General features: G+C 43.0%; 1 protein-coding gene across 1 annotated transcript in view; it reads right to left on the reverse strand.

Moving 5' to 3' along the window:
* ANXA10 (annexin A10) overlaps window positions 1–14,269 on the reverse strand; it is a 53,816-nt gene that overhangs the window by 39,438 nt on the left and 109 nt on the right. The window contains exons 2-3 of the mRNA XM_006025475.1: window positions 14,171–14,255; window positions 5,453–5,547 (exon numbers count right to left, since the gene is read on the reverse strand). Coding sequence (XP_006025537.1) covers window positions 5,453–5,547; window positions 14,171–14,255 — 180 coding nt within the window. The remainder of the gene's footprint in view (window positions 1–5,452; window positions 5,548–14,170; window positions 14,256–14,269) is intronic.

Genomic DNA, 14,269 nt, shown 5'->3' on the forward strand with positions numbered 1-14,269 from the left:
GTTCAGGTAATACCACTTATATGCATACTGATTTCAGTGATTAGTCACTAGAATAACAAAAACACAAAAAGGTGAGATTAGCTATGGCTCAGTTAACATTATTTGTTTTTGGAAATAACACAAAATATATCTATCCGAGGCTCTGTATTTATGACCTTTTAAAAAATACAATAATGCTAACAAAAATAGCTGCCTCTCATTCCCCACAAACTGGAAAATAACCAACTGAATATTAAAATCAAGACCAAAGAGTACTGCTTTATTTCTCTAAATACCAACCCTCATTCCTCCAAACTCTGGGAATATAGGTGGGTTTTGTAGCCTAAATAAATGTCAAGAGAGGAAAAGTGAGGTACAGACAGTTAAGTGATTTGTCCAGTTAGCCAGCAGCAGAGCTGGAAATTGAACCCAGGTATATAGTTCAGTGTGCAATCACTAGGAGACTTTGCCTTCCTTTTTACATAGATTCCTGTGGTAGAGGAATACTATGAGCTAACAAATGCTGGACCAATCACCGACTCATCCACTCGATTATGTCACTCCAACTGGCTCCCAAATGATGGCTGCAGCAGAAGCAATGCCAATGAAAGATCAACATCAAAGGACTCAAGGACCTAATCATGTGACACCTCTTTCACCAGTGCCTTAATGAAAAGCTGGTGAATTCTAATCAATAACCATGGGAGGATGTTGGCAGAGCCTTCAAATCCACCAATCCAGCACCTGTGAAGAGACTTGGATTTTCTACCAGGAAACATCAAGACTGGTTCGGTGAGAATGACTGGGAGATCCAAGAGTTAATTGACTGCAAACACAAGGCCTTTTGTACTTGGCAGAATGACATCAGCTCCTAGCAAGAGAAATTGAATCACCAACAAGCCAAGGCAGAGGTCCAAAGGAGGACCTGTGATATGAAGATTAGATAGTGGGAAGACAAGCTGAAGGTGATTCAACATCTCGCTGACATCCATGACATGGTTTTTTCAGTGCCACCAAACCATCTATGGTCTGAGCACTCAGGGGCCAACCCCCTTCAGTCCTAAGGATGGAGAAGACCTGGCCAAGGAAAAAGGAACCATCAACACCTGTTGGAAGGAACATTTTGAAGACCTTCTCAATCAAGACTGTTGAACATTTTGAAGGAGACATTCTGAAGGAACATTTTGAAGACCTTCTCAATCAAGAGTGTTCTCAACTCCATCCCACAACACCCAGTAAAAAATGATCTTGGAATCCCTCTAACACTTGATGAGGTGAGGAAAGCTATTAAGCAGATGAAGAATGACAAGGCATCTGGAGCTGATGGAATCCTCACTGAAATCTTCAAGCAATGGGGAGGGGAGCTCACATCACAGCTCCATGCCTTCATCTTAAGGATCTAGAATGAGGAGGAAATCCCAGATGACCTCAAGGATATCATGATCATGACAATCTTAAAGAAGGGAGACAAATCCAATGGTAGAAATTACAGAGGGATCACCTTGCTGTCCACCACAGAAAAGATCACTGTGAGAAACCCCTTGAACCCTCTCCTTCCACTTGCTGAAGAGTTCCTCCTGTAATCCTAGTGTAGGCACAATTGATATGATCTTCACTGCTTACCAGCTGCAGGAAAAATGCTAGGAACAATATACATCTTTCTACATGGCCTTATTTGACCTCATGAAAACCTTTGACTCTATCAACCAAGAAGCTCTGTGGAGGATCCTTCTGAAGTATGGATGCCCACTTAAATTCATCACTGTTCTTTGCCTGCTCCAGGATGGTATGTGAGCAGTAACAGATCTATCACAGATCCTGAAGCAAGGCTGTCATCATTCCAACATATTGATATTCCTTACTGAGATGCTACATCTGACCACCAACAAGCTTCCAGTCAGTAGAGCTAAACTACTGAATGGACGGGAAACTGTTTAATCTCAGCTGATTTTGAGCCAAAACCAAAACTACCCCAACCTCAATCATTGAGCTCCATTACACTGATGATGCTGTAGTGTGTGCTCACATGTAAGCAGACCTTCAGGCAATCACTGAAGTCTTTACTGAGGCATACAACAAAATGGGACTGATGCTTAACATTCAGAAAACTAAGGTCCTCCATCAACAAGCTCTTAATGAGCAGTCCCAGTGTCCAGTTTAGCCAGGAGAACACTGAATATTTCGTATACCTCAGAACCCATCTCTTGCAGAAGGCTGTCATCAATAAAGAAATCCAACATCACCTTAAAAGTGCAAGTGCAACCTTCAGACACCTGAGGAAATGGGTGTTTGAAGATTGCAACATCAGATCCAAAACCAGACTCATGGTTTATCAAGCAGACATGAACTCCAGCTTACTGTGCAGAGCTGAGATGTAGTCAACATCTACTTGAGACACCTGAAGTCACTGCAGAAGTACCATCAGTGCTGCCTGAGGAAGTTCCATTGAATCCAGTCAGAAGACAGACACAGCAACATTAGCATCCTCTTGCAAGCAAAGAACATGGACATCGAAGTGATAATCATCCAACATCAGCTTCGCTGGGCCAACCATATCATACAGATATCTGACTCAAGACTCCTGAAGCAAGTTTTATTCTCCCAGCTCAGTCAAGGCATACACTCAAGAGGAGGGCAGAGAAACTGCTTCAAGGATGTTCTCAAGGCCAATTTGAAAAAATGTAACATTGACATCAATTCATCGGAGACTATCGGCCAGGACTGCCCCAAATAGAGGGAGAGATTTCTGCAAGGATCTCAGTACTTTGAAACCTTATGATGACAACAGAAGATGGAAAAGTGGAAGTGGCAGAAACAATGTGTTGCAGACCGAATAAAAATTCCAGAGCTACCCACCCAGTATGGAGACATGTGCCTGAATTGCAACAGTCTGTCAATCCTGGATCAGCTGTCATAGAAAGCAATCATTCTTGACACTGAGGGATTGCTCAGATTCTCTCTCTCTCTCTCTCTCTCTCTCTCTCTATATATGATTTTTCTAAAAATAAATGGATTGTAAAATTAGTGCTTTATTTTTGAGCATATAGCATGATCTCAAATAAGATATGCACCTTGTTTTTGGAAAGGCAAAATAAAGAAAAAAAATATTTGTTTTGAGAGAGATGGCTGGGACAGAGTCTAATCTTCTGCTGAGCCACTTTCCCTTTCCTTCTTAACTAAAAGCTGAGGGTGTGTGTAGATGAAACAGGGGCCCTAAATTGAAGCGGTGGGTTTTAAAAAACACTGCTTCAATTTAGGGCTGATTAAACCCCTGTGTCATTCACACACCCTGCTGACTTACCTGCTTCTCTGGTGGGAAGGGGAGGGTGAGCTGCCGGTGGGCAGAGCAGTCCTTGGGTTGTGGAGAGGGGCGGGGGGCTGGTGCTTCCCTTTGCAGCAGTGGCAGCCCACCCCCCAAGCACCACCTGCCCTCAGGCACTCAGCTTGGGTGGTCCCAGGGGGCACTGCAGCCACGGAGGGAAGCACCAGGCCTCCACGCAGCTCAGATAGGCGGGCTCCAGGGGAAAAAAAAAAAGAATTAGGCTCACTACTTGTCTTGGGCAGAGTCTGCTTCCCCAGGCTGCTGCCAGGCTGCCTGCAGGGCTTCCTCTAGAGCCACAGAGCTGCAGAGAGCCCGGTGCATCACTCCATGGCTGTGGGGGCAGCAAACTAAAACTCCTCAGAGGAGTTTTAGTTTGCTGTGCCCCAAGTCATTGAAGGTGCATTACACCGCCAAATTTCCTACAGTGGCTGGAATTAATGTGCAGTATGCCGCTGAGGTGTGCAAACACTGACACCATTAAAGCATTGCAAAAGTATTTCACCCATTTTAAAGTGTCTTGCACACATGCCCCTCGTTTCATCTATATATGTCCTGAAACACTAGCTGTTGCTGAATACTGGTTTGCATGGGTGGATCTATGATTTTGAAAAGAGTTAAAGAATTTCTAGGGCAGTGAAATAGGAGAAGAGAGATCAAAAGCAATTAGTGGGCAGGAAAATAACCCTAAGAAAGGTTAGCCTGATTAGTGGAAAACCAAGACTTCTAAAAAGGAGAGACAATAATTAATGTCTGTGGAGTGAAGAACAATGAGCCAGTACGTTAACTCATTCTTTCAGATGCCTGAATGGCAATACTACTGCTGCTGCAATGTGGAGCAGGAATCATAGCAGGGTACTTCTATTCTGCCTACAGCATCAGCCCCCCTAGTTTAAGACCCTAATTATGTAATGGAGGCTGATTTGGGTTTAAAAGGTGCATGTGATATGTGAGTAAATACAGTATTTATTTGGCCAGTATTCTAAGCTACCAAGCTTCTGGCTCTCATACATGAAAAGAAAACTCATATGACAGTGTAGAAACTGGTGATGGCCACATCATTTCTGAAAGTGAGAACTTTGATATGTCTCAAATTCTGTAGCACTGTACATGGAATAATTAATCATCCTCATACCTTTTTCAGATAGTGATTATTTCCAGAGTACAGATAGTGACTGGAGGCACAGCAGCTTAAGTGAAATGCCTGGACATCACAAAATTAGTCAGTGGCAGAATGGACGCAAGAGAATATATGGCAGCTGTAAGCAGTGGTGACTTGTAGGGAGTGCATGGGGGTGTATGTGCACCCCCTGAGAGTGCTGGTGCATCCCCTGATGGTCGCATTCACCACTTAGGCGATGGGCAGGGGTGGCAGACGGGAGTGCTGGTGCCCCCCCCCGCGAGCACTGGCCAGGGAGCAGGGCCACCAAGTGAAGCAGCCATGCTCCCAGGTGGTGCATGAGCGCTGGCCAGGGAGTGGGGCTGCCAGCAGAAACGGCTACAGCCACTTCTGGAAGTCCCACGGCCTCTCCCGAAGTGCTGCAGCCACTTTTTGGTGAGTGAGATTAGCCATGGGAGAACCCCTCCATCTATGCGATCGGCCACGAGGGGATCCTCCCTCCGGTCACTGACTGGTCGTTGGGGGTCATGTGCCCCCCCTGACTCAAGAGGAACCAGTTGCCCATGGCTGTAAGATCAAACCTGATACTTTATACAATGGGCCATACTGCTTTGTATTTGCATGCTTCCAAAGACTACCTTAAAAATATGATACAGCACAAAAATTGTATTTGAGTGGTTTGGGTCAATGGCAGAGAAAGAAACAGAAATAATTCCTAAAACTGTGTGCAATGTTATTGAGGAACAAAGTGAATGAACAATGGGAAAATAAACTTTTCATCTTACTTAATTCTTTGTTCTTTATGTCTAAACAAGGGTGTTTAAATTCTACTACCATATGGGTGGCAAATGATGATAATAAAATCATTAGTTGTATTAATTGTTCTATGAATGAAATGATTGTGTCCCAGTTTGTGCAGTGTCCATCCTGTGGCAATACATTTGTATGGCTGAAATTTAGTTTCAGAACATGACCTGAAGAAAACACCAGTATGTATAGCACAGTTACAAGTACAAAAAAGTTCAAATACATACCCTCCCATACATGTTTCTGTAAGCCTCTGCAATCATAAGTCTTTGTGCATTGCAACGCTGTGTTAGAATATCAATCAACGTATCCTTTTCACAACCTGGAAAGGAAACCAGACAAAATTTCTAGATTATACTCTTGTTGCTTATATAGTAATTAGTTTTTGGTCAGTGGGACACAAGATGCCATATTTATTTCAAATGTATTCATCATATTTCTTGAAGAACCTAATTCAGAGTAATATTACATTGGTATTTGTGAACATCAATAATATTTACCATGTTTCTGTATCTTTCACTTGCTGGCATACCACCGGTGAATAGTCAAGTAAGTCTGTATTATTGTTGGATACATTACCATATCTCTCAAGGGCAATAGACTTGAAAGCATCAGTAAAATAGATAAAAGCTTCCATCCAAAGAAACATAGGTAGAATTTATAGCTGGGCCTGGGAGGTCATGTTTGTGTGGCCTCCTGATGCTGATTAAATTGTCATTTTTATGTTAGTAACCTCTGTTATTGGAATGGTTGTTTACAGTCTGGCCATTAGTTGAACATTTGAAGAATACATGTGCTCAGAAAGATAGTATAAAAAAAGGGTGGGCAAAATATGTCCCACAGGCTGGATCTGGCCCGCCAAGGGATTTTATCCAGAACCATGGTCGGTCCCCTATCCCCACCTGGCCCAGGTGCGGGAGGCAGCTTAGACTGTGATGCATGTGGGTGGTCCCACTGCCCCTGGGTGCATGGCAGGGCAAGAGCAGTGTGGCAGCTGGACTGGGCTTCCCAGCAGCCCCTTTGGTGGTGGCTCACTCTGCCCAGCTGCTGCTGCCAGTCTGCCCAACATGCACCACTGTGGGCACTGGATGGAAATGGTGGGCAGGTGGGATCTCCATCGAGACTGTCCTGGGATCCCTGTGGGTAGGGTGTACTTGGCAAGGGGGATGGGATGGGGCCACAGTCATATGGGGAGTGGTGTCCAGGAGCAGGATGAGTGGGCAGGCAGGTACTGGGCTTAGGCTGGGGCCAGGATCACAGGGTAGTGACAGCGTGGGGCCAGGACCTGGGGCAGAGGTGCAATCTACTTCCCGCACATCCTTGCCTGCAGAACTGGCTCCTGTTACAGGCACATGCGTGGAGTGGATTATGACTCTGCCCTGGGCCCCAGCCCCATACTGTCACTGCCCTGTGATCCTGGTCCTGCCCCCCCAACCATTCTGTTCCCAGATACTGCTCCCCATCTACCTGCAGCCCTATCCAGTCTCCCCAGCTGAGCATGCCTTGCCTGTGAAGGTCCTGGGCCAGTCTCCATTGAGACCCCATGAGACACCCTGGCAGTGGGTGTGAGGTGGACAGCCCAGAATCAGATAGGACCAATTGTCCCCCCACCACGTTGGGCCAGTTTGGCAGCCCCCCCACCAGGCTGTGTCAGCAAAGTCCCTGACATGCTGGCCTGGGTCAGTACTACCTGCCATACTGAACTGGATCAGCAGCCCCTCCCCGCCATATCAGGTTGGGCCAGCATCTACCCCTCTCCCCACAGCCCACAACAGCTCACTGAAACTCCTTAAGTGGCTCTCCAGCCCAAATAATTGTCCGTCCCTGGTGTAAAATAAGATGGAGGATTTTTTTAAAATACTAATTTATGAATGGTGATTTAAGTCCTTAGATTACATTACATTTTCAATCCTACTTTGTGGTGGAAGGTTATGTGTGATCACCAGCTTATGACTGGTTATTAGAGCTACTTCCTAAACTTCCAAACTTGCCTGAGCAGTTATCAGGAGAAGGTAATAAGGGATGGATAATTACTGAATTATAAATAACTTTTATTTTGCTTTATGTCTTAAAAATAGAGCTTCATAATTTGATATGATTCCAAGTTTTTTAATGATATTTCAGGGGCAAATTCATCCCTGGTGGAACTCAATTGATTTTACTGGAGTTACAGGAAGAATTTGGTCTTCATGAGGAATTGCAGGAATTATTGTTGCTGGAAGCAAGAAGAAATGTGCTTCCTCCCTATTGGAAAAAGAAAAATGAAAATTATGTACTATGTTATTAAATCAAAACTCTAATGTTAATAATCTTTATCTATGGTATTGGGTCAGGAAATGAGTAGGAGTATAATTACTTGTGGAGTTACTGAGGGTCAAATGAGGTAAGGCTACATTTCAGAGCAATAGTAACAAAGTCAGAGATTAATGTGTGTAGAGCAAAAGGTTTTTCACTTGATTTGCATTCTAGCATTTTAATTGCAAGTATGTATAGTAGATGATATATTCTTTTAGCATTGTGTCAATGTTTGGTCAAACTTCATCGCTTCAACTGAAGCATTGAAATCAGACTGACACAGGAGTGAAAGAGAAACCTTGAAAATTAGACTTATAGTAAGCTTTAAACTGTTTAACTATGTTATAATATAGCATGTATTTGCATCTGCTTGACCTGAGTTTGTGTAAGAGAAGAGGAAGCAAAAGAAATGTATAGGTGAGAGAATGTTAGAGGTGAGAAGAGTTTAGAAGACATGAGAAAGACAAGTCAGAAGACTGTGATAGTATTTTAGTGATGTTGTATCTGTGATCAGTGGCATAACACCATGGCCAGGTACCTGAGGCTGCTACCATATACAAAACCAGCAACTTCCTGATAGCTTTGCCGCCTTTGGCACAATCATGCAGCTGTAGCAGCAGCTGTTCTTATTCCACCCTGAGTAAGTCAGCGCCTGGGGCAACTGCCTCAGTTACCCCGCTTTAGCTGTGCAACTGGCTGGGATGGCCCAGGAAAAATGCAAGAAACAAAGATTTTGGTGGTGGCATTTTTTATTGGATCAACTTCATGGTTTGGATGGAAAAGCTTTGAAATACAGTCCATTCTTTTTTAGTTCAGAAGTAGTGAGATAAAAGTCGCTTATTTTTTTGTTTATGGCTTTATACCAGTTAGATCTGATTTAGGATATGACATAGTTTATTAAGGGGTATACCAGTCACCCAGCTTCCTTATCAAGGCCAGGCAGTTTTGTGTTCAGGGTCTCCAGTTAGTTTATTTTACATGGGGTAACCTTGCTCCCACATTAAACAAACAAAAGGGTGGAAATATTAAAACATTTGGTCAATTATTAATATTTGATTACTAGCCAATTGCCTGTCAAGAATGACGGGGGGAGGGGTGGACAGTGGCCCATGTCTGGCCCCACCTCCCTGCTGTGTTTTGGGTCTGGTGCTGCTCCCCCAACCCGCAGTCCAGGCCTGTTTCCCCCTTCCTCACCGCTTCTGGTCCTCGCCCGTTCCCTCCCACCCTGCACTCTGGGTCCAGCCCCACTCCTCCCACCTCCACACTCCGGGTCTGCCTGGCCAGCATCCACCTCCCTCCCCTCCCTGATCCCCTCCCTCCCAGGTTTTGGCAGGGCCAGGTGGTGGTGAGGCGTTGTCACCATACCCCCTCCCCCTCCCCCCCCCGGCTTTTGTCGGGGCCCGGTGAGAGTGGCATGCTCCCCGCTGTCATGGTGGGTGGAGATGGAGTCCCGTTTTTGGCCCCACCCCCACTTTTCTCATCCAGTCGGGGGAGGGGGTGAATGGGCCCACTCCCATCACCCTTGCCCCTACTGCTTTGGGGCTGGGCCCGATTTCCTCCCCCTCTGCCTTCAGGGCTGTTGTTGGGGCACAGCAGCGGCAGGGCGCCACCACTGTGACCTCCCACCCCCTCCTACTCCTCTCTCTCGCTGGCATTTGTCAGGGCCTGGTGGCTCTGTGTCCCTCTGTGTCTGGCTCCACCCCTGCTTCTCATCCTCGGCATTGCTTGATGGGAGTGGGGTGGGGGAGGTTAGGCCAATACTGCTGGCCTCACCTTCCCGACACTCTGCCCGGTCCTTGGCACTGGTTGCCGGGAGCGGGGCAGGGGAGGGGAGGTGAGGCCAGCACCACTGGCCCACGCTCTGAACGGTTGTCACTGCTGTTTCACTGTCATGATGGTGCTCTGCCATGCTGTCTCCTGTCAAACACTTGTGGAGCACTCTGATTGGCTGTTTCAGTCAGCCAATCAGAGTGCAAATAAAGTTTTATGGACAGACAGACAGACAGACTAAGTCTTTTATAATATTAGAATTTGATTTGAAATGCTTTACCTATACAGTCTTATAATTCATATGCTATTTGTACGTCAATATTAACATTGCTATTAAAGTGTATTTAAATTTTTATTTTCTTGATTACTTGATTTTGGTGCAATAGGCTCCCTGAACCTTCTTTGGACCCTGGAATACCTCTGGCAGGGGCCCACAAAACTGACATGATCAGCTATAGGCAGAAAACACTTTTGAAAGTTTATGAATACCTTAACAGTATTTAGGCCAAATTTTGGGCTGCACTCCAGATCTGGTGGGAATGGCAGGTTGGAGCTGTTTGCAGCTTCCTCACTCTGAGACTGATATTACATTTGGTGTTAGTCCCAGCTTATTTAAATGCAGGCGTGAGGCTTCCTTGTGTCTCACTGGTGTCAGTAGGACAGCAATGTGTTTAATAATAAGCTTGTGCTTATGTGCTCTGCTGGAATTTGGTTTTAGGCTTGTAATCTCTTCCTTGCACTGAAACTTTCTGCTAGGATGCAGGAATGATTTGGCCATGCACTCCCCTATCCAGTCTGGGGAGGAAATGTCATCATAAATTGGCTATAAAGTAGGTGAGAACTTTTCATGCATGGACATTCCAGTTATGGGCCCAGCTTTTTCTATCCCAATATGTATCTGAAATAACTGAATGGAATTACACAGTGATAAAAATCGATGAATCAGATTGTTTGTCATATTTCTTGGTATCTAACTATTCAGTCATTCAGGAAAACATTTTTTCATTAAAAGTATGCATTTCTTAACTGGTAACACAGAAGACTCCAAAGAAGACTCCAAAGATGAAATGATAGTGGAGACTGGGTTTGATGCCAGGTGATAGCAAATTACACCATACAGGTGGTAATATTTCATTAGATAGATTTCCTTACCATTCTTATAAGTAAAGGAGAAACAAATTCCTACTAAAGAAGAGGTGGCCAGTCAAAAGACAGCTTATATTTATCTTTTTACAGACTAAAACTGTCTCTGTACTTTACAGGTATTGCACAATTAACTGGTCAATTGCTCAATTATCTTGAGACCATCTAGACACGCAAAGTACTTATCACCTGATAAAAAGCTCCAATGAGCTGTAAAGTTAGACCTCAAAAATAAGTATAAACTTCATAGGTGGTTGCTGTTGAGCTTTAATTTGCATGTGTAGCAGGGCCTCCCTTGCAGTTGGGAGCCTGTCAGCTAATGGGTCTCCCAACTGTAGGGATGCACCTTGCCCATCTGGGGGGTGTGAGTCCCTCAACTGCTGGGAACTCTCAGCCTAAGCAACTGCAGACTCTGGGTCCTAGCAGCACCCTGCAGCTGCCAGGACCCAGAGTCCTGCAGCTGTGGACATTGGGTTCCTGCAGCATGCCTCCTGGTGTTGGGACCCAGCTGGGGGTGCTCACAGCCGCAGGGAATAGCTTCTTGCTAGTGCAGGAAGCCCAGGATCATGCTCTCCTTGCACCAGCAATAAGGGGAGATGGAATCTAATGCATGATCCTACAATTGCACCTTTTGCCATACACATCTGACACATGTGCCTTTACCTGCACATGTAGAGGAGGCCCAAATTGAACACATAAGTTCTGATGACTGAAGACTGTATCATGGGAAAAGTTGGATGCATAACAAGATACCTCATGATCAAAATATAACAAAACTGGTTAATGGTACATGTGTGACCCCTTGATCTTCTTTAGAAATATATACCACATCTACTGATTATGGTTACTGTGGCAGGGACTGCAGTTAAATAATAACTAATAGAAGGAATAACATATTTTGTTCTTCTGGGTGCTACTAAAGTAAAGTCAGGATTGAGTCCTGTGTCCTGTGTAGAATACATATGCAAAGATATGGTCCCTGCCTCAACAAACATTTAATTTAATATGAAAGAAATTAATTTAAGGGAAAATTGTGTGGAAATAGAATATAAAATTATGGTAAGAGCTTTAATAAACATGTGTGCAATATAATGGTACCCATTTAGAAGATTATTATTATTAATAATCCACTGGTCTTGTAACTAGCCATGAACTGAGAGTTCCTATAGGGATCAAAAGTATAAATGGGCTTTGATGCAGGATGGATGTCATCAAGCAGATAAAGCTAGACTTTTTTCCCAAAAATTACAACTACATTTTTTCATTTCTCATAATCTATTAAAATAAATCAATTAGCTTTGTAGCTAGTCAAAAAGCATAAACAGTTTCAATGAAAATTCTATAACACTGCATTATGCAATTTCCAATAAAAAATATTTTTTAAAATTTCCAGAATTCCATTAGGGGAAAATTTGAATTTTTAATGAAATGTCATTGAAAATTCCAAATTAAGAGAGTCTACAAATGTTATATGTGGACTATTTTAGGGAGAGTTTACCTTTCAGTGGGGGCATCAACATGTTTATTAATGTGCCATAATTATGGCTCATTAAGGTTAATACTTGGATAACCAGGGACTAAATCAATGTGGAGTAACTCATGCTACTGTGCAGCAGTGCTGGCGCGTGGGTTTATAGTGATGCTTACTGTGCAGTAGCCTAATACAACTGCATAGTAGTGTATTAGTACATTTTTCTGCCTGGCATGCTACTGCGTAGTGCTATTAGGCTACTGTGCAGTTATCATCTTGTGTGGACACACCCGGTCAGACTTACTCTTTTTTTGGGTAAGCTTAACTCAATATCTAATAAGCTATATTTACATCTATATTAATTAACAATTTATATGGATAGCTATACTGAATCTATGGCAAATGCCATAGTGATTCTTCATAACAGGAAATCTATTAGTGAAATTGATTTATATCTTTATATTATTTCTGACCTGGAGAAATGTTTGTGTAATAAGCTTTTCATACATGCACCAAAATCTGAGGGTTTTTTTAAAATGAGGTGAAAATTAAAGGCAATCTGTAGGTGAGTTATTGATTGAAATGTCTGATGATTAGTAACCTGGCATTGGAGAAAGGTAAAGGCTTTGTTTGTTTTGTTTTGTTTTTTGGTGTTCTTTATTTTTTGGATAAATTCACGACTTCTTGGGAACCCACAGATTTTATTATGGGACTTTTAACTCACAGGTTCTATCCAGCTATATTATATCAGATGCAAGGAAAATAATGGCTTACAATATTATGTTGCCAAGTGTGAATTATAATCGTAAAACGAATACTATGAAAAATCTGCCCAGAAGGGCAGAAACTATATCACTGCTGTTTGTTCTTTTTAAAGGAATATTAAATGCAAAGAACAGAAAAGCCATGGGAGCAGGCCCCAGGATCCGGAATGTATCCCTTTCAGGGCCACATCCATGTCACCGAGCCACCCTTTCTCTGGTTTGCTCATAGCTCCACCTATCTTCTCTCCCTGTCTCTCACATGAGCCAACTTCAAAGAGAGGCCTGGACAGTGGTCTGGGTAATGTAAGACTGTAGCCAGTAGTGAGAGGACTTTTTTGGGAAGTGGAAGATGCTCATTCAAACTGGATGTGGGGGGGAGGAGGGGGAAGGGGCAAAATGTAGAACCTGGGTGTCATGCTCCCTAGTCAAGTATCCTTACCATTAAGTTATGGGGCTAAAAGAAGGAAGAGACTTTTCTTTTACTCTTCCATGTTACTTCCTGCAAGCACACACACACACGTCAGCAAGCCTATCTGCTAATACAAGAAATATTTACATTCAAATAATTTTACTCATCAGGAATATTTTCACTGAGACCAATGCGGCTGCTAATTACAGTATCCATGACTGAAGTTATTTACATGCATACATGTTTCTAAGATTGGGGCTGTTGACTGTAAATCTTTTCAAGGCTGTGAAGATGTCTCAGAGCATGGTTCTACTGAGTCAAATGTTGCATTTTTTGGGTAAGCAGGTAAGTCTTAACTAACCTGGTTAAGACTAAAGTTCTTGTTTAAGGTATAACAACTATCTGAATATAACTGTGTAACCTGTAAACAATTGAATTAATCCAAATGAAATATCAAATTGCTCCTAAGAAATCAACAATACTCCTTTTTTGTGCACAATGGGATCATTGTTGAATGGAGGCACATACCCTCCACTGAAGAAACTGGCTGAAAAGATGGCCAAATATGGGGTTGTATGACTTTGTGAAAAACCAAGATGAACAAAAAATTCCAATGCAGACACCAAAGAACATCCTTTGGGAATAGCTAATTAACTGTAGAGGTCAAAATTAAGTCTTTTCTCCTTTTTTGCCTCACCACAAAGGAGAAATAAAATATACTAGTACAAAATAAAAATAGCTTTCTTTTTCCTAATCATTCTTTTGAAAAAAAAAAGACCTGTGAATACTATAAAAATTGTCCTGGTCCTTTGTGCCTATTCTAATCACCTTCAAATTTCTTCAGATGCAAACACACTTATTTTGGATGTCATCAGAGGTTATTTATTTTTTATTCTGATATCTTTTTTTAAATAAATCAACTGATAGGGGAAAGAATCATTGTTGTTTTTCTTTAGTCTTTTTTTGTGTCTGCTGCTGCTTTTTAGTTCCATGTGTTTTTTTGGTTTGATGTTTTTTCCTCCAGCCCCTAAAGGTATTTCCAAAGACATGCTGAAAGAGAAGATGGGTTGGAAGTGTCAGTCAGTATACTTACTTATTCCCTGTAGGGCTCCCCCTAGCATCTGAGCATCTATAACAGGGTTGAAATTTGGAGCAGGGAAGATTGTTCCTTGTATCTGCTAAAAGGGAAAGA

Source organism: Alligator sinensis, unplaced genomic scaffold, assembly GCF_000455745.1.
Source record: "Alligator sinensis unplaced genomic scaffold, ASM45574v1 scaffold895_1, whole genome shotgun sequence".
NCBI classification, from domain to species: domain Eukaryota; kingdom Metazoa; phylum Chordata; order Crocodylia; family Alligatoridae; genus Alligator; species Alligator sinensis.